This window comes from Triturus cristatus, chromosome 8, assembly GCF_964204655.1.
Source record: "Triturus cristatus chromosome 8, aTriCri1.1, whole genome shotgun sequence".
NCBI classification, from domain to species: Eukaryota; Metazoa; Chordata; class Amphibia; order Caudata; family Salamandridae; genus Triturus; species Triturus cristatus.
Window position 1 is genome coordinate 66,764,683 of NC_140591.1, and position 21,950 is coordinate 66,786,632.

A 21,950-nucleotide genomic window follows, 5' to 3' on the forward strand; every position below is an offset into this window, starting at 1 on the left:
TACATTATTTAAGTTACTTTCTCCGTTCCCTCTCTTTTCCCTCTCTTTCCCTTCCCTATGCATCCACTCGGCGGGGGGGATATATCGATGCTTGGGAGAGTCATGAGGCAGCAACTGCACCCGACGATAGGTGACGATGACTACAGTACCCTGATGGAAGATTATCTCCCTTAATGTGAAGGGACTCAACTCCCCCATCAAAAGGCGCCAAATATGGCGGTACTTACTGCTTCAAAACCCCAATATAATTTTCTTGCAAGAGACCCACATCCTCAAGACTGACGTACCACACATGTCACACCCACGTTTCCCTCATCAGTTCTGGTCCTCAGCAGACACTAATACAACGGGTGCAGCTATCCTTCGCAGGACGGGCATCCCTCAGGGAGATACTAAAGTGATTCGGGACACTGAGGGTAGACTTCTTAAGGTGGAGGTCAGGAGAGGGCATCGCACACTCACTCTTTGTAACATATATGCCCCCAACCAGGGTCAAGACGCCTTCTTGCGCAGGATCTTGAGAGAACACCTAGAGCTGGTAAACTCGGATCTCATAGTAGGAGGGGACTTTAATTTGGTATGGGATGCGGAATTAGATCGCTGTGGGGGCGCCTTTCATGGGGTGGGGGCTATGTCCGCAGCAATGAAAAAATCCCTCACTGCTTTAAACCTGGTCGACGCCTGGCGCTATCACTCCCCTGGACTTCGGGACTACACTTACTACTCTCATGCGCACCGCTCCTATTCTCGCATTTACTTTCTCTTCGTGTCCCACTCTCTGATTAAAGATACCCGGCGTCTCACTCCAGTATATCGATCTCTGATCATGCACATGTGGAGTTACTTCTACACGAGCGTTTCTCCCACCCAGTACGGCCTAATATATGGCGGTTCCCGTCACATATTCTTAGAGACCCAGTGGACATGAAAGAGCTTCAGGCTACTATCTCATCATATTTCGAAACCAATGACCTCCCGGATACTTCTCTCCCTGTCCTCTGGGATGCATTCAAAGCTACGATACGTGGTGCCCTTACATCCATAACCATCGCTAGGGCAAGGGAAGCCCGGTTATATGAAAATAAACTCACTCGCAAAATTAAGACGCTTGAGAAAATGGATCAGGAGCGCCCTTTGGCGACACACAAAAGGCGTCTGGCTGTCCTCAGAGGCGAGCTTCGTGTGCATAGAACTAACAAGGCCGAACATGCTCTACTTGCATTACGGCAGCGCTACTATGACGGTGGGGACAGGGTAGGTACTGTCCTAGCACGTCGCTTAAGAACGTGGGCGGCCAAAGCTCACTTTTGAAAACTGAAGCTGGGAGACGGATCATGGGCTATCACAGAATCGGCTAAGTTCAAACATTCCATGACTATTATGCGTCTCTCTACTCTAGTGATCCGCCCATCTCATTGAACCGGACCAGGTGGGGTTTATTGAACAACGCCAGGGGGCGGACAATGTGCGCCGAGTAGCACACCTTGTTGGGAAGGCTAGGCACTGGAGGATACCGGCCTGCCTGCTCTCACTCGACTCTGAAAAAGCGTTTGATTGGGTGGACTGGGTTTCTCCGTGCAGTTCTACAGAAAGTAGGTCTGGGTCCACAGATGACAGCTCGCATTATGGCTCCTTATATCTCGCCGCTTGCCAGAGTACGGGTAAATGGTCAGCTTAGGCAGCCTATCTCCATCCGCAGGGGCACCAGGCAGGGCTGCCCCATGTCGGCGCTGTTGTTTGCCCTTGTGGTGGAGCCCCTCGCCATTATGATACGCCGGTCCCCTGATATTCGTGGTATTTCTCTCGGGGGCATCAAACACAAGATTGCCCTCTTTGCAGACGATTTACTTCTCACTTTATCCGATCCATTGCGCTCGCTTCCAGCGGTACATACGCTGCTCCAGACCTACAAGCAAGCCTCAGGGCTTAAAATCAACCACACAAAATCATGGGCCCTTAATCTTACGATCCCAGCAGAGGTGATTACGACCCTGTAGGCTCTCGTTCCCTATCAATGGGCGACTAGGTCTGTAAGGTATCTCGGTCTCAATCTAACGCCAGACTTAGCCACCTGGTCCCAAGCTAATTGGCAGGAATATAAAAAATCAGTCATTGCTGACTTTCGCACGTGGAAAGCCCTGCCACTCTCCTGGTTAGGACGCCTCAACACAGTAAAAATGTCCATACTACCGAAGATCCTGTACCTTTTTCAAACTTTACCGACGCCCATCCCAGAGCACTAAATCCAGGGGCTACAACGTGAACTGACCGCATTCAAATGGGGCGGCAAGAAACCACGTTTTTCTAGTAAAATTTTAATGCTCCCACGGGACAGGGGCGGACTAGCCTGCCCTAATCTGATAGAATACTATTGGGCGTCTCATCTCCGCTTTATTCTGGAGTGGGGAGCGTGGGAGCGCCAAAAGGTGTGGTTCCACATGGATCGGGCGGTCACCTTTCGCTCACTTTAGGATCACGCTTGGCTGCCTCGGGAGGCGCGTCATCGTAGCGCCTTCATGGCAGTCCCTACTAAAACAGTACTCGGTCGGGATTTGGGACAAAGTGGCAGTCCACAGGGGCCTCACCTCTTTTCCATCCCCGCACACTCTCATTGCTCGCAACCCGCAGTTCCCCCCCGCGTGTCGCCCAGCCTATTTTGCAAATTGGATGGATACCGGTTGTAGAACAATACGAGATTTATTGGTGGGAGATGACCTCAAAATCGTTGCTCAATGCAAGCAAGAATTCCGTCTAACAGAGAAGGACAGATTTCAATATATCCAGCTCCGGCACTGGATACAGGGCTCTTCTTTAGCGCAGGCGGCCACGCGACCTTTCACGCCGTTTGAGCGGTTGGCACGTACTTTCGGCACCTTTAAGGGGCTAATTTCTCGCATATACCAAATTATCCTGAATTCGCAGCGTTTGGATCCCCATCCATATCAGCAGCGGTGGCAGTCCCTTTCTGGTACTGATGTTACCCCTTCTCAGTGGGCGCGTCTTTGGCGTGACATCCCAAAAACTTTCCATAGCATCCCCCAGCAGGAATCTGCCTACAAAGTAATGACTCAATGGTACTATACCCCCACTCGACTTCAAAAAATTTTCCACAATGCGTCCCCCCTATGTTGGCGCTGTACTCAAGCACTAGGGGATTTTATACACATTTGGTGGACGTGCCCTCTCCTGACTGCTTATTGGAAAGAAGTCCTCAGCCATATTAAACGGGTGCTAGGATATCCATTGCCTGAAGATCCGCTCACAATCATTCTGGGCCTCAAGCCGGTGAACCTGAGAGCTATGACCCGTTGTGATCGGCATCTCAACCTCCATATGCTGGGTGCTGCAAACAAACTGTTGCCCTCTACTGAAAGAAAGCAGAAACGCCTTCCATAAACGTGTGATTCACCCGCTTATGGCACATTGTGGCAATGGAGCTGCTCACGGCTAGGGGTGGGCGGAATTTGCGAAAGTGACTTTCGCAAATTATCGCGAAAATGTTAAAAATCTCCACAAACAAGCGGAAATATCACGAAGATGCGGACGTTTTTTTCCTGCCTGTTTGCGGTATTTTCTGCGTGGTCGCGGCTCGCCAACTTACCCTTGCGGTTGCTCGCGGGCGCGGCCATCTTGTTTTCACTCTTCTCGCGGTGCATGATCGCGAGAAGAAAGACGTGATCGCGCGACGAATGACATTACTGCGGGTGCGAACTGTCACGAGACAGCGCAAATTGCTACCAACAATCCAACATCTCGTGGAGAACGCGACCGGATCGGGAAAACTTGTCGGCGAACGCGGGGATTCAGGTAAGGCGATCGCGCGCGCGCGAGAATGTATTATTTTACAGCGCGAGCAAGCAAAAAATTTCCGGTAAAATGCGGATTGCGGAAATTTTGACATTTTCGCGCTCTCCGCGGAACGTGAAAATGTCAAATTATCGCAATTTCCACGAGCGGAACGGAAATTTAGCCCTGGCCTACTCACGGCACGTCTTCAACTCCGGGATACTAAATTCCAGAAGATTTGGAAACCTTTGATAGACCACTTTGGGCGACTGGAAAACATTAGATTACAACCACCAAGACTCCGAGCCCTACAGTTGTTTGACGATGCAGTCCACCCCACCGACCCAGAGGGTTTTTGGAATCCTACAGACTGATTACACTGCATATCACCCCCATACACTCTTCATGACTTAGACACCCTGTCCTCCGACGCTTAGATCATTGTTGCCGTCCTCAGCCCTGCGTCGCATGCTGCCAGAGATGGTGCCTGGTGTAGCCGGACACTCTCTAGTAATGCGGTGTATCTTGATATTGGTAGTAGGGCGTCACAACTTCCCCCTCGTTGCATGTGCTCACCCTTCCCCGCTATCCTCTTCCTACCCTTCCCTCCTCCCCATTGGTTGTTTCTTCTTTGTTACTCTTCGATTAATGATGTATAGCTAATAGATACAACAACGCCATAATGACGCAGCACTGACGTGCTTAATAGAGTCAGAGTCCTAAAACGCTGACACGTGGCCTGATGTCATAGGGCCTTTGTCCCGGCCTCTAAGCCATTGAAACTCTAAGATGCCAGTATTGGAGATTTTTGCGTCCAACACTACCCTTTGCTTATGACATGGTTGCCTGCATTAAGTACTGGTGCCCTGCATGTCATTTTAGGCCCACAGTGTTAGCTAGGCATGAGATAATGTATGGTCCTTGGAGTTTTGCTCTGCCTTACTCGGTATTGCCTTGAACCATTTGCATGTTGTAGTATTATGTAATGCACTATGTTTTATTTATAAATGCCAATAAAAACGTTGTGAAACGAAAAACATACTAAACTTCTTGTTGGACTAGACAATTCATCACTCCTTCCAAGAATTTACCAACTCTGTTACATAATATGAATTTACTGCATGCCATTATGGTTGATAGTGAATCCAGAAGGCCAGTGGCGGCTGCTATTAGTGAAAAGTGATGAGGCAGCCCGGGGGACAATAACAAAAAAAATAAAAGATGACTTCCCTGCTGCGTCGCCGCCTCGGTGCTCCTCTGCTCCTGGTGCACAGTCTCCCAGACTCCTCTGCACCAATCCAGATGCTGCTCGAATGCAAGTAAAAGTATTACCCAGCATGAGAGAAGCACTGTGATTGGTCTGAACGAGGCGGTTTTGTGCTCCCACAGGGACCAGGAGCCTGTGCCTGCTGTTCTCCACCCAGCTGTGCAACACAGCTCGGGTTGGAGTCTAATGAAACTCTTTAAGTGCGCATGTCGGTTTAGCCATCCTAAGACTGCTGGCCAAACTGACATGCACACTTACAGTGCCCACCACTCCCCCTCCATGCTTGCTGCTGTCAAAGGATGGCTCACCCCCAAGACTCCATGGTTAAAAAAATAATGATATTAAAATTGTTTTATTATTATTTTATTTTTAATGTTTTCAGCTGCTGGCTCCAGCAATTGGGCGATATCCCTCAGCCGCATTGGAGGAGACGCCGCTGCTGAAGGCATAGTATCGGGAGCTCTCTAAAAACAGGCAGTAAAATGTGCCTCCTTGTCCAAAGGCAGTACAAAATGACAATAGGAGACGTAAGGACAATGGGCATTGTTTACAGCAGGGACAAGTATACTCGGGCACGGACTCTCTTTTATGCTCCAAGCTATTGTATCTCTATTTAATACAAGCGTGCATTGAACCTAATCTTAGCTTCAGGATCCACCTTTCAATGCCGTCAGTTATTGTATCTCCATTTAATACAAGTATGCACTGGACCTAATCTAAGCTTCAGCATCCACCTTCTAATGCTTTCAGTTATTATATCTCCATTTAATACAAGCATGCACGGGACCTTATCATAGCTTCAGCATCCACTTTCTAATGCTGTAAGCTTGTGTTTCTGTATTTAATACAAGCATGCACTGGACCTAATCTAAGCTTCAGCATCCACCTTCTAATGCTGTCAGTTAATATATCCCCATTTAATACAAGCATGCACGGGACCTTATCATAGCTTCAGCATCCACTTTCTAATGCTGTAAGCTTGTGTTTCTGTATTTAATACAAGCATGCACTGGACCTAATCTAAGCTTCAGCATACACCTTCTAATGCTGTCAGTTAATATATCTCCATTTAATACAAGCATGCACGGGACCAAATCTATGCTTCAGCATCCACCTTCTAATGCTTTCAGTTATTATATCTCCATTTAATACAAGCATGCACGGGACCAAATCTAAGCTTCAACATCCACCTTCTAATGCTTTCAGTTATTATATCTCCATTTAATACAAGCATGCACGGGACCTTATCCTAGCTTCAGCATCCACTTTCTAATGCTGTAAGCTTGTGTTTCTGTATTTAATACAAGCATGCATTGAACCTAATCTAGCTTCAGGATTCACCTTTTAATGCTGTCAGTTATTATATCTCTGTTTAATACAAGCATGCCCTTGACCTAATTTAAGCTTCAGCATCCACTTCTAATGCTGTCAGCTATTATATCTCCATTTAATACAAACATGCAGTGGACCAAATCTTAGCATCAGCATCCACTTCTAATGCTGTCAGCTCTTATATCTCCATTTAATACAAGCATGCACTGGACCTAATCTAAGCTTCAGCATCCACATTCTAATGCTGTAAGCTTGTGTTTCTGTATTTAATACAAGCATGCATTGGACCAAATATTAGTTCCAGCATCCACCTTGTAATGCTTTCAGTTATTATATCTCCATTTAATACAAGCATGCACTGGACCTTATCTAAGCTTCAGCATCCATCCTCTAATGCTGTAAGCTTTTGTTTCTGTATTTAATACATGCATACATTGGACCAAATCTTAGCTTCAGCATTCACTTTCTAATGCTGTCAGCTATTATATCTCCATTTAATACAAGCACGCACTGGACCTAATCTTAGCTTCAGCATTCACCTTCTAATGCTGTAAGCTTTTGTTTCTGTATTTAATACATGCATACATTGGACCAAATCTTAGCTTCAGCATTCACCTTCTAATGCTGTCAGCTATTATATCTCCATTTAATACAAGCATCCACTGGACCTAATCTAAGCTTCAGCATCCGCCTTCTAATGCTGTAAGCTTGTGTTTCTCTATTTAATACAAGCGTGCACTGTACCTAATCTAAGGTTCAGCATCCACCTTCCAATGCTGTCAGTTATTGTATCTCCATTTAATACAAGCATACATTGGACCAAATCTTAGCTTCAGCATCCACTTTCTAATGCTGTAAGCTTCTGTTTCTCTATTTCATACAAGCGTGCACTGTACCTAATCTAAGGTTCAGCATCCACCTTCCAATGCTGTCAGTTATTATATCTCCATTTAATACAAGCATGCACTGGACCAAATTTTTGCTTCAGCAGCCACCTTCTAATGCTGTAAGCTTCTGTTTCTCTATTTCATACAAGCGTGCACTGTACCTAATCTAAGTTTCAGCATCCACCTTCCAATGCTGTCAGTTATTATATCTCCATTTAATACAAGCATGCACTGGACCTAATCTTAGCTTGAGTGTCCACCTTCTAATGCTGTTTTCTTTTATATCTCTATTTAATACAAGCATCCACTGGACCTAATATAAGGTTCAGCATCCACCTTCTAATGCTGTTAGCTATTATATCTCCATTTAATACAAGCATGCACTGGACCTAATCTTAGCTTCAGCGTCCACCTTCTAATGCGGTATTCTTTTATATCTCTATTTAATACAAGCATGCACTGGACCTAATATAAGGTTCAGCATCCACCTTCTAATGCTGTTAGCTATTATATCTCCATTTAATACAAGCATGCAGTGGACCAAATCTTAGCTTCAGCATCCACCTTCTAATGCTGTCCGTTATTATATCTCTTTAATACACGCATGCAATGGACCAAATCATAGCTTCAGCATCCACCGTCTAATGCTGTCAGTTATTATATCTCCATTCAATACAAGCATGCAGTGGACCAAATCTTAGCTTCAGCATCCACCTTCTAATGCTGTCAGTTATTATATCTCTTTAATACACGCATGCAATGGACCAAATCTTAGCTTCAGCATCCACCGTCTAATGCTGTCAGTTATTATATCTCCATTTAATACAAGCATGCACTGGACCTTATCTAAGCTTCAGCATCCATCGTCTAATGCGGTTAGCTATTGTATCTTTTGAGTACTAGTGTAGAGCACGCTTATAATTCAGACACAACAAATGAGATAGCTGTGCTCTCTTCCCACAATTATCCATATCGTTTGTAAGGTGAAGTTTCTACCCAAAGGTTTTTATCAGTTTTTTTGGGGGGGCACTTAACTGACTTCCAGAGTATCTGCTGAGGGTAAATCCAAAACCTTCCCACTATGATCTAAATTTGTAATCCCTGGATTGGCCCTTTGGGACTGTAAATGGACTTTTATCAGATTCCTAAATGTACCCTAAAGTGCTGTCCTTGCACCCAACCAATAATTCATATTTGTTTGCCAGTACTTTAGTTTAATATTTGACTGCCCCAGCTCCAATCTTACTGCACTATTTACTGTGCCTTCTGGAAGTTCGAGTCATCCTTTCGAGATGTTTATCTCTTTCGTCTGCATTCAAATTATATCTCTGAAATAGGATTTTATACAAATCCTAAAAACTGGGACCATCTCTAAATACTCACCTAACTACTACATCCGGGGTACCACTCAATAATAAATGCCCTCATGCTACTGCTTCTACATTCGGGGCTTGAGTACCTCTTCCCCACTCAAGATGGCTCCCACAAAACACTACCTCCACATTAAAAACTCTTCATTGTACCGCTCTGCCAACCTCTGCTTCAAAGAATTGTACACAGATAATCCCTCCTCTATGCTGTTTTGTACTGCCAAGTTATAACAAACCTCCAGTGCCCCTCCACTGCCCTATGGTTTGTCTCAATTTTCCTATGTGCAGCATTTCTTGTTATCAATGTAATTTATTTAGTCAGCCATGACCTAATGTGTGATGTCATACGTAACGTAATATAGGGAGGTAATTGAGCAACTCAAAACTGCAAGATTTCAGTGTTTTTCAAGTTTCGGAACACAGTCAAATTATTTCTGCCCACAAGGTTTTAGGGAATTGTTGTTTTTCACACACATTGATTTGTGATCTGGTTATTCAACCATAGCCTTTCTTTTACCAATGATTTTAGAGATTCTTCATATGCTTACAGTCTTTTTTGTGAGAATTGTTGATCAATTCTGTAGGTCAAATTAAAGAAAGGCCATGGCACAAGTACAACAATAGTAAATCCCACAGGCCTCCAAACATCTGATTTGGACCTCTTGGAACTCAGAGGGTATTTGGCAGAGGCTTTAAGGATGCCTATAGCCGTCGACACCGGTATATTCAAAACCAGGAAGCAAGACCAAACCAAGCACTAGCTTAGAGGCTTGTGTGGGGCAAATCCAGTTGACTGGCTCCGCTCTTTTTTATTGCAATGTGCTTTTTTCAGGATCCAGGTGTCCCACACTCCAGTATCCTTGAAACAATATCTTGCACATGGAGTCCCACAATAGAAAAGGTGACGTGGGCAACAATGAGACAGTACAGTACAGAATGAAACATCGATTAGGCATATCAACATGAACAATCTGAAGTCAAGAGTAGAAAACTGCAGCTCACAATTGCGCAAACAAAGAATGTAAGTTAGGTATGACAAATCGCCAGAAGTCAACATAAGGGAGAAGGGGAAAAATAAAGCAGTCAAACCATAAATACGAACAAATTGCCACTGAGGTGTCAATTCAAAGAAGGATGTTGTACTAGTGCTGTGCAGGGTGGATGGGGCGATCCAGGCCTTAGGGCACGTACACTGCGTCCCTAGCCCCACAATGTGATATTGGAACAGGATACCCATGAAGACGAGGGCCACAGGGTCGGGGCCCACCGTTACATCACTTATCAGGGATAGCAACGACCAAGCTTGGCAAGGGGCGTGCAGTCTTGCAGTATCAGATCCCACGCCTGCGCATGCTTGTGGCTGCACCAACATCTCTGTACTAGCTAAGTTCCTTCACACTCAGACCATTTGGATAATTCCTGCCTCCACCTATGTAGGGTGGGGCCCGATGTAGGCTTCTCAAACCTAGATAATTATCGCTGTGCAAGGACTAGAGTCAAGTCAGCGAATCTAATGGTAACTAGGTTAGCTTTGGGCTTGGAAATTACCCTAAAAGGCAGACCACTGGGGTCTTATCCAAGTTTCGTTCTGTGGACACGTTAATAAGTTTCAATACTGTATCCCAGTAAGGCGTGAGGATCAGGCAGTTCCATAGCGTAAGATAGACCGTGGTCCAACTGACACCGTAGGCAGGCTCCTTGTGCCCATAGTAACGTTATAATCTGCTTAGGGGTCAGGTGCACCTTGTGAAAGTAAGAATATTGAAGTAACTTGAATTGAGCATTGCATTACATGCAAGGGGTATAGGCTGGGACATTTGTCCAGTCATCGTCCAAGAGTACCAGTTCCATATCAGAGGCCCAACAGCTCACCCTTTGCTTGGGAGAGAAGTGAACTATAAAGGACAGCGATCTCCCCTGTCTGGCCCATCATAGTGTAAATGTAATTTAGGCAGCTGTGTTCAGGTGGTTCCAGACCATCTCCTTCCCATACTTGTCGAACAGTGGCCGCCTCTGCGCTGTGTAGCAAGAAGTGTTGTGGGGGAAAGCATACTCGTCCATCAGGTCATGATAACTCTGCAACCATTCATTTGCATACCAGGCTCTCACTGTGGTCATACCCCTCCACTTCCAGTCATTCAAGCTAGACCAGTTGCCTTTGTGTGGAAGGTGCAATAAGGCTGTCAGAAGAAGGTTTTTTGCGTAGGGAACTTGTAGCCTCATGTGTTGAAGTGCACAGGCCCATGCAAATTGGAGAGTACAGAGTAGGAGTCCTGGTGCACTCTCATTTTTTGGGGTCCCAGTTTGACCATAAGGCCAGTAGGGTGGCACGGTTTGGGATGAATCTCAATCAGTCAGTCGTCCTGCTCCAGTGCCTCTCTCTCCAATAGGCCGCCCACTGCAGCTGTGCAGCAAGTCCTGGATGTTCGAATGAACAACCCACCAAGCAGCAGCCTACATCTCCAGCGCCTCGAGACCCTCACGGGTGATTTGGCATGCTTCCCAAATGTTTGATTCATTGATTGATTGGAAATAATGGAACTTCATTTTGGGTACAAAATGGGTGGGTGCGTTCTAGGGGGGTGGTGGGTTAGTGGGGATGGGGGGGGGGGTATCTTGATCAGAACAATCCAATGATGTTCCGCTGCCCAAATAAAATGGACTAACAGGCTATCCACTGGCTCCTCTCTTGAACACATAGCCATGGGGGTGGTAGGTTAGTGGGGATGGGGGTGGGGGGCGTAGCTTGATTAGAACAATCCAATGATGTTCTGCCGCCCAAATAAAATGGACTTACAGGCTATCCACTGGCTCCTCTCTTGAACACTTAGCCATGGGGGTGGGAGGTTAGTGGGGATGGGGGGGCGCAGATTGATCAGAACAATCCAGTGATGTTCCGCCGCCCAAATAAAATGGATTAACAGGCTATACACTGGCTCCCCTCTTGAACACATAGCCATATATAAGAATCTCAGTCTGCTGTTTTTTCAAACTCCCAGTCGGAAACCTGTTTTCACATTTATTGGAAACCACAAACAGCTGGCAACAGTTGGCAGTAAAAAGGAAAATGGGTTATTGACCTGCAACCATGAATTAGAATATCCCTCTGCGTGGGCTTAGATTCTCAGAACACACTCTTCTTCTTAAACAGTCCTTTTGTACTGAGGAGTCACTGCTGGCTTCTTTTCTGCCGCCAGTTCTATTAAAAGCTGAGCTTCGCCTCCCCACTGCCACTTTCTAAGTTTCCTGGAGTTGCGGAAATAATTGTTAAGACTAGTCATGGGAAGCTGTAATGACGAATCACCAAAGGAAACAGACACTACAGTCACACCCCTCAAATCTCCCATTGTGTGAGGGAAGGCCTTGGTATAAAAGGTGTCTTTTTTCGTTTCTTGGAAATATATTGACTCAAACCTGGGTGCAGAGACACGGCCTGAAGTGATCTCCCTCCTGAGCTGTGTCTGCGTGGGTCCTGCAGCCATCAAATCCCTACAGTTCCTCTTTCCTTGAGTAACCCGAGGACCATGATGTGTTGCGTGGGTTTGGGGTTTGCAGTTCAGCGTGAGATGGCTACTCTCTGGACACTGACCGAAGATTTCCATAGTAGGGTATGTTATGGTAAGACCTTGGCTTATGACTCGGGGAAGTCTGGTGTGGCATTTAAGACCCCCTACAGCCTAGGACAATTTATAAGGGTGAAAACAGCAGCTTTGGGGGCTGTGAAACAGATATTTTCCTAAGACATCCACAACGTGATTGATTGATCCCCAGAACACTTTTTTTTTTGATAAGGCATTAGCTGGAAGAAAACCTGACTATAAGGAAAAACGTGTTCTTAACCCTTTTTTTTATTTGCGTAGAAGGCAGCCAACTACTACCTAAATCAGTGATACAGAACATTTGCCAAACAAAACAAAAAGCGAAGTAAAACGTACACTTTAAATATGGTGCACATTCAGACATACACTCGAACACAACAGCCTCTCACAGGCTATTCTTTAATGAAAATTCAATATTTGTGGCATTTTCATTTTTAACTCAGTTTTGTTTGGCGTCACATTGACACTAATATCATTTTTGGGAGTCAAGGGCCTTTTTCCTCTCTCTTTTCTAAAGGAGTTACAACTCCTTCCATATTTCCGAGCCACCATGCCATGGTGTTTTTGATAAATGCTCTTCGTGTGAAGATAGAATCCCTCATAAGACAAGCATTGGGCCTGCGTTGTCTGTCATCTAGATTTCATTTCAAGACCGGAGGCTACCATTATGCATTGCTTCTTTTAATGCAACTCCTGCAGCACTTTTAAAGAACCATACAACAATAACATAAATCTAGAACTTAGAACACCGTAGTCCATAAATAGCCCCTTATAAGAACACTCCTCCTCTCCCCTCACATCATTAGAAATGACCTAATGTTCATTCAATGAGGTGGAAGCACTCACCACTTCCCGATAGGCCACAGTTGTTCAAATTTTCAAAGCACACACGTGCTTGGAAAAACGTAACAGCCTCGGTCTGGAGAGAAAAAAGGGTCACATTTGACTCTATGAAAGATACCATTCGAGAGAATTGTAGTTACGGGTAAGTAACTTGTGTCTTCTCTAGCATTTTATCTTTCATAGATTCACACACTTGATTTAGAATAGCAAGCAGTATTCACTCTTTGGTATGCATATTATAAGCCAGTCATGTAAAATTCACATTAAGAACATTAAGTTAACTTATTAAACAAAGTAGGAAGAGGCTTACCTTAGAGGAACAGGTTGTGAAAGAGCCCCTGCCTGACTAATACATGTCTAGACGCTTGGCCCCGGCCAAACTACTGAAACTACTTCAACGCATCCAGAACGCTTCCGCGCGCCTGATCCTCGACATCCCTCGCCGCAGCCACATCACACCCCACCTGAGAGACCTGCACTGACTCCCTGTCAACAAGAGGATAACCTTCAAACTCCTCACCCACGCACACAAGGCACTCCACAAAACCGGAGCAACGTACCTCAACAGCCGACTCAGCCTCTACATACCCACCTGTCAGCTCCGCTCCGTAGACCGTGCCCTCGCCACCGTCCCCCGCATCCGAAGAGTGACCGGCGGCGGCAGATCATTCTCCCACCTCGCTGCCAAAACATGGAACACCCTCCTCATCCGCCTATGGCAGACCAAAGACCTCCTGACCTTCAGAAGTCTTCTCAGACCTGGCTCTTCAAACAGTAGCAGCTTCTCCCTCCCCCTAGTGCCTTGAGACCCTCACGGGTAAGTAGTGCGCTTTACAAATGCTATGATTGATTGATTGTGTGTCCAGGCAGCAAGGTTTCAGAAATGTGTGGTGGCTCAGCAATGTTGCTCCACTTCAGATATCACTTACAGGAACACCAGCATACAGTGCCGCTGTGGCAGCCACATGTCTTGTGGAGTGAGCCAAAACCGATATCTTCAGTAAAGAACCAGTTTTAAAATAACAGAAAGTAATAGCCGAGGCAATTAAGCACCGTTGTAGGATTTTCAAAGTAGGATTTGAAAACCACAAACTCATTCAGCTGAAAGTGCTTTGGAACTTTTGGTATAAGTGTAAGATTTGTCGAGATAATAATGATATCTTTCTAGAATCGCCAAATGTATTCTTTAATATCAAATGCTTGTATCCCACTAACCCTCCTTGCTGATGTCAGGGCTCATAGGAGACCCATCTCCCATGTTACATATTTGAAGTATTTTCTAAGTGTGGGGGAGAAGGGTTTTTTTTATTAGTGGTGCAAAGACTGTATTCAATTCCTGCACTGGTGATGGATGTCTTAACGGTGGGAAAAGTTGCCAAGGATTATAACATAAGGGTTCTTTCCTGCGATAGATAAGCTTTCCCCACAACCCTAGCTAGAATTACTCCTAGGAACTCTGTGTGTTTGGTAGTCATCAAAGGAGATTTGACCACACTGAACGTGAGTCCTAGAAATCGGAACATATTTAAACAAGCATTGCTGGCTGACCTTGTTAGCTGCATGTTTGCCCTTAATTAGCCGGAAATTAAGTTAAGAGTCCTTACACTTTGTAAAAATGTTGGTGTTGACTTGAGACCAAATTGAAGCACTTCAAATTTATAGTGTCACCCAGAAATCACAAGAACTTGAGGTGCATGAAGTGGCATCAGAATATTAAAACAACCATCTTGCAGATCCAGCTCCATCATGTATTCGCTGTCTTAGAGCAGCTGGAGATCTTCCTGCAAAGTGACTATCCTGGATGATTGCTTCTACAGGTATTTGATCACTTTTCTGAAGCTCAGAATGGATTACCATTTCCCCAACATTTTCTGAATAAGAAGAAATCATGAGTAGAAGCCTGAATATCCCAGCACTCCTTAATAAATGCAGATGCTGATAGGAGCACTTCCCCAGTGGATGAGGTTGAGGCGTTTGAATTCATCTGCACGCATGTCCACGATGGACTAGGTCCAAAACCCACCTGTCTGAGGGGATTCTTGCTTCCACTGAGACTGCACTGATGGCAGTCTTTGCAGCAGGAAGCCCCCTCATAAGGATGGTATACCTCGGTCTCCTGCACCCCAAAAGGATATTTTCCTTCTGTTCTGAAGGACCCCTAGGGATCTGTTAGTTTCAGTTTCTATTTTTATGGCTTGCAAATCTTTATCAACATGACATCTGCATGGATGTTCAGTATCAAATGGCATATCTCGTATGCTTTGCAATACTTTAGTTTGAAACAATGTCAAACGCAGTAAATCACAGAGTTTTAGAACTGCAGCACCTGCCATTTGTCAGAAGACTGCGGTCACAACAGCCATAGCCCAATCAATCACTGCTGCTGCTGCTGCTTTCTCATCTTCTTTCAGGATGGCTTTCGCAGCGGTGGCGCCTTCGCTAAGGCGGAGGAGCGTAGCCCCACTGCTATTTGAGCACGACAAAAATAAAAATAAAGTGCTAATCACAAGACAATATTATCATTTTATTTTTCTGTGCCGGACTGGCGCCAGCCAGGTCGGGCGGGGCTGAACAAAGTGAGGGGTGATTTTCAGTCTCTAAGTGTGCATGAATGTTTAGCCGGCCCTCTTAGCATGTTTGACATCTGGCTGTGGAGAACATGCCCGGGCCTCAGACCAATCACGAAGCTGCTCATGCAGCGTTGTGATTGGCTGGGAGATTCTGCTTCCTGTGCTGCCAGTGCAGACAAAAGGACAAAGGAGAGGCATGCAGTGGCGGCTGCAGGGAAAGGGCAGGTCAGTTCATTTAATTGTTTTTTTATCCATTCCTACCCCCATTCCCCACCAACCCCATTCCGAGGCAGCCACCTATGGGCTTTCGTTTCCTGCTTCTTATCCTCTGGTAGAAGATTCAGGTACCATGTCCCATTGTGTCGCCCAACTATGTCAAGAGCGTTAGCAGCCTTGAAGTATGTTGCAGTTAAGTGTAGACACCTATGCCCAAATTGCCAATTGCCTGACCTTCTTAGACTGAAGGAGTTGTGCAGGGCGAGGTATGGTTCCATGAGTGGTGTTGTGCTGCCTGAATAATAATCTGCACGCGGATGGCTTTAGGCATGTAGTATTATCTGGTGACTTGTATTTTATGTTCAGAGGAGAGACTGATGCCAGTGCTTTTTACTCATTCTACACAAATGAAATCAATGATGGGAATCGCCTTTACAGAGGTCCTAGGTGCCTACTTAAAATCAAACAAAAGGCAGTCAAACTATGTAACTGGGAGTGGCAATCGAAATCTCTTGGAGGCAGTCTCCACCAGAGAATGACAACAAGCAATGCCTGGCTAGTAGCTCTTCCATAGAGACCCTTGGCCTGGGACTTTACTTCAGTGTCGAACAGCATCTTGGGAAGACAAGGCAAGACAATGGTCAGGGTTGAATATTGTAGTTTCTAGAGCTAACAGCAATGCCGCTGATGGTATTGTATAGAAAACAAATGTTGTCATTGACTGAGACATTGTTGATGGTGCTGATGTCAAGGAAGTACTCCTGGCAGATGTTGTTAACATGGTTGAACGTCTCGTCAATGGTGGAGTCATTGTCAACAGAGCTGTAGGATTGAATGTTGATGTAGGTGTCATTGGCAGTGGAGTGTTGATGATGAGAGCTGTCAATAATGTGGTCACTGATGAAGTCTTGGAAGACGTTTTCTTTGCAAGATGCACCTCAAAGGGCAGTGTGCGTTGCCTGTCCAGCTGTTTGTTAGACTCCTTGAAGCCTTTTATGGTAAATTTGCCTGATGCAGATGGTTCTGACTTCTAAGTACAACACTTCTTATCTTGTCTTGTCAGATTTGTCTTTCTCCTAGTGAAATTTGAAGGATTTATTTAGGGAAGCACTCCTCAACTAATGTAGTAACCTCTGAAGTCCACTTACTGTGGAACTATCTGAGCGGGCCACCCTCACAGTCACCGATAGCTTTTGAAAAAATGTGAAAAACCTTGCAATCTTTGGTCTTGTGTCTGGGTACAGACAATAGATTCAATCTTCATGAGGGTCATCAGCATAAAGTATTTTCTTAGCCTATGACACACAGGGTCTAAACAGTGCTTTCTTGGATGTGGCCAACCTGACATAAAAACTGAAGTTCCAGTAAATTATCACCTAGGGGACAACGTTAGATAAAAGGCCAGAATAAATTGACATTATGAATGATCATGGAGCAGTAAACATAATATCACCACCACTGATGAAAGACTGAAACCTCTTGATTCTACACAATCACCATGCATGGTGTGGTACATTGTGAAGGTCTGGATTCAGGACTCCGGCCTGTTGCCGTGGCAGCAGGTCCTCCAGACGAGGTAGTTGAAGCAGAGGGCATATGCTGAGATTCAGAAGCTCTGAGCAGAAGACCCTACAGACCATCCGAGCTGTTAGAAGGAGTCAATGAGCTAGGCCTAGTCATGAGCTCCATCAAGACCTCTGGATTTAGAGGAAGAGGGGGAAATGTGTAAAGGAGGCCGAAGTACCACTTATGGCGGTAAGTATCTCCTAGGGACCCTCAAGTAGGAATCTCCAGGGTGCGAAAGGCTGGGCACTGGGCATTCTTGGAGGCAACGAACAGATGTATCCATGGTGTGTACCATTGAACGACCGCAGGCAAATCTCCTTATTGGCAAGATGATGCCTGCTGATTTTTTACACTGATATTGAAGGAACCAGGTGACTGTCAGGAAGATCCTGTGAGGTTCCAGCCACCGCCATGACCACAGGAGCCTCCCACATAGGAGATGGCCCCCCACGCTGCCCTGTTTGTTGCATCACAGTAAAGTGATAATGTTATCCAATAATACTAGAACTGACGTGTCCTGATAGAACTCAGAGAGACCTTGAGGGTCATCCGGATGGCGCACAACTTGAAATAAATTAATATGATGCTACCAATCCATCAACGAACAGAGATAACTGATCTCCACGTTCCCAAGTGGCCCCCTGGGCCAGAGAGGATGTTCCCATCACCACTGTGACTACCGGCTGTGGTAATAAAATACAGCCTGATACACGCCACGTGGTTGTTCATCCCCCACCACTAAAGAGCCTGGGTTGCCTCGGACAAAACATGAATGATCCCGCATGTGTCAACAGGCATAAGGCACCAGCAGAATGCAGAAGACCAGGAGCCCAAGAAGCTTCAGAACCATATTCTTGTACATTGTCGAGCTCTGCCACAGCTGCCAGTCACAACAGCTCCAGCTTCAGCTACAGATCGCAGAGTCACTATCTCTGAACACTACATACTCTACAACAGTTCAAGAAGATGTGCTGACAATGGGTAGCTCCTATGTGACTGCATTTGCACACAACTTGTTGGAAGGTGTAATGAATTTATGCGAAGACTCAGCTGAACAATAGTATAACCTAAAGAAAGAAACATCATTATCAAAATCTTCTAGAGGAGATGGAAATGCGTTATTTTACAAGCTGTTTGTAATTTCCAGATGTTGTGACATACAGAGGTGACGTGGATGCTTCATGTATCTTTGTAGTGTTCCTTCCCACACTATATAAATCATTCGAGTATCATATCTAATCACAGTATTGTGTGTATTTGTTGACTGGTGATTCACAATTTATTAGTTTAATGAATCCTATGGTGCCCAACTCAACAGATGTGTGCAGTGAAGCAATGGTCTACTCCTGTTCCAAAATTCAATGTAAATAACCAAGGAGTTGGAATCTCACCATGTCTGTGCCCAGGTCAATGCAGAGGATGGTGACGACACCAAGTGGAAGTGGGATGTTGGCAATGATGAAGATGAGGAAGGGTGTGATCTCTGGGATATTACTGGTCAGGGTGTAGGCGATGGACTTCTTCAGGTTATCAAAGATCAGTCGACCTAAAGAGTGAAATAACAACATCTTAATGCTTGAAGACAGAAGTGTATCTTAATCCCCAACTGGCCTCTACTCAGTTGAACCAGAAGGGCCTGCATTAGTACAAGCTGAAAACAATGTACATTGGAAATTTAAAAAGCCCATGACACCCATAGAAAATGCAGTACAAACTAGATTTAGTGTTTAACAATGAAGCACAACTTTTCATTGTGTATCTCTAGTAGATTACCAATAGAAGGTAGGATACAGCATGACCATGAGAGAATCATGAACACTTATTGTGTTCATAAAACATGTCACAATCCTTTGTGTCCCTTATATACTCACCTTCTTCTACACCAGTCACAATAGAGGCGAAGTTGTCATCCAAAAGGATCATGTCAGCTGCTTGTTTGGACACATCTGAACCAGCAATGCCCATTGCAATACCAATGTCTGCCTTTTTCAAGGCTGGGGAATCGTTCACACCATCGCCAGTAACAGCCACAATAGCTCCCTGAAACACAACAATATTGCAATAGGAGGATTTCAGCATTTGACTAACACAAGGAAAAATTCCCTTTTATGAGGAAATGCATGTTGAAGCACCCACAACTACAACTGCCTTACCCCTTTCATTATAGAATACCTCTGTGCCCTCCAGAGTCCTTCACCGGGCATCAACACAATCTCGTATTAGATACGATTATGAGACGTGCTAACAAATCATTTCAGATATACCCCTTGGATAGCTATCAATGTCCCACAAGACTCTTATGATTGCACTTATCATGTTTGTTGTAAGCCACTTCACCTTGTGGCAGTGGCATGTTGGTGTGCTGAACATTGTGCAGTGTTACCTACCCAGTGTGAGAAACGTATCAAAGTCTGGACATCACTAGTATTATCAGGCCCCAGGGCAGGGACGTTTCAAGTCCAGACCAGAAGTCAAGTCTGCTTTGCTTTCACCTGAACACTGTTGGCTAACAGCATATGAATTTAGCCCTCCTGAGAAGATTCTTGGATGCTTTCCTTTTATGCGTCTGCATGCAAAGCACAACAGAACATACACATGCCAGCAGATGGCTTCCACCATGTACCTGTCGTTGGCATCCCTCCACGATGATCAGCTTCTGTTGGGGAGAGGTCCTGGCGAAGACAATCTCAGTGTGGTTGTGCAGAATGTCGTCAATGTTTTCAGCACTCATATCCTTTAGGTCTGTGCCATGGACCACACAGGCCTTTGCATCTCTGAAAAGAGACAAGGAAATATTGTGTAAATTAATACATGACCAGAACAGAGACTCGGCTCTGAATTTGTTCATGCACGAGATCTACAGGTATAAAGGATGTACAAGGTACGGAAGGGTTCTTTTTATGTAGTGTATCGAACCTTATTTTGGACCATATATTGATCTCACACAAGGTCACTGTTCAAGCATATTTAGGCTGAAGATATCAACAATAAAACAGAAGCTTTTAGGCTAAAGACATCATGGGAGACCTCAGTTCATGCGTTAGCAGGCAGCAAGGGTTAAAAAAGATGATGTAAGGACAGCAGCGGGTAGAAGAAAGCAATACATAACAAGTGTATCCTCACAATTAGTATGGGAGAATAATTCCCCATAATAAGAAAAGGTTGCAATAGGCATATGGAAGTAGCTGTATAAACATTTTACCTGCAGTTGTGATGAGGAGCTGCCTCCTGACCCTTCCTTTTCAAAATTACCACAGTCCTTGTAAACTGGACCTCTCGCCCCAGCAAACTGCCGTATGAGTATTTGGTGTGAATGGTGTGTGTACATAAGGGAACAGATTACCCCCATTGTGTGGTCCTTTGAGTTTAGTGTATCCAATACTGCAGGTAACAAAATGTTACTTACCTGGTATTGAAATTTTCCAATACGGGCATATTTTATAGATTCACATACTTTAATTACTCTCTGTTGTTAGACTGGGAATGCTTGTTAATCAATGTTGGCATAGCAGGGTACATATATAACCAGTCAATGTGCTACTTGCAGCCTAACCACCTCATTATGTGTATGAAAACTCCAGCCAATGGGATGGAAAGCCACATAGCTCGACTCGCATTAGAGGCTCTGTTTTTCAGTGCTCTTCAAGAGTAAATAATTTACAAACCTCTGATAGGAGAGGAGAGTGAATGTTAATCTATTGGACATTGCAATATTAGACAATTATAGTAACAGAAAAGTACATTGGTCTGTTTTAGTTTTGGATAATTCCTATTTTCACATGCTTGAATTAAGACTTATAATGAATGCAGTGTCATAGGAATGACATAGGTAGGTGGCCATTAGGCTTACCTTAATGAACAGCTATTGATGCATCACCAGTTCCCCTGCTGACTATTGCGGGCAGTACACCTGGGCAGCAATCATTGGCGAAAGAGTGCATCATCCTTCAAGTTGCCGCTCTGCAGATTTCTTGCTAGGGTACTGAGGTCATAGCTGCAATGCCTCTCACAGAGTGAGCTTAGACCACACCGGCTAGAGAGCTGTGCCCAACCGAGCATGGGCTGTACTGATGCAGGAGAGAATCCACCTCGCTAAGCTCTTCTTTGATAAAACGTATCCACTGTTGACTTAACCAAAGGCTACACAAATTTGACAGTGGAGTAACTAACAGAGCATAAGGAATTGACAGCAAAACAAACAATTTGTCAGTCAGAGGTCTTCAATCAGAAGGCTGGCGACATGGAGCAGCTAAGGAGGTGGCTTTGGATTGCCTGTGAGCAGGTGGATTGGAAGCCTTTTCACAGCCAGTAAAATTGGCAAAGGTGTACATTTAGCCTTTTCTTAGTTTTGCTAGCTGTAGTTTTGTTAAATAAGCATAGTAACACATTAAAACCATGTATAATATTGATCAGAAGCGGTCTGGGGTACACATCAGGGAAGAAGATGGGTGTGCAACTCATATGTGCCAATGGACCATATGATGTTCAGGGTACATTCAATCAGATACTCTATT

General features: G+C 44.9%; 1 protein-coding gene across 1 annotated transcript in view; it reads right to left on the minus strand.

Annotated features, from left to right (window-relative positions):
• The window catches only part of LOC146801339 (sodium/potassium-transporting ATPase subunit alpha-1-like), a 312,352-nt gene that overhangs the window by 24,785 nt on the left and 265,617 nt on the right, over nucleotides 1-21,950 (minus strand). The window contains exons 15-17 of the mRNA XM_085620987.1: nucleotides 20,060-20,210; nucleotides 19,308-19,476; nucleotides 18,828-18,982 (exon numbers count right to left, since the gene is read on the minus strand). Coding sequence (XP_085477113.1) covers nucleotides 18,828-18,982; nucleotides 19,308-19,476; nucleotides 20,060-20,210 — 475 coding nt within the window. The remainder of the gene's footprint in view (nucleotides 1-18,827; nucleotides 18,983-19,307; nucleotides 19,477-20,059; nucleotides 20,211-21,950) is intronic.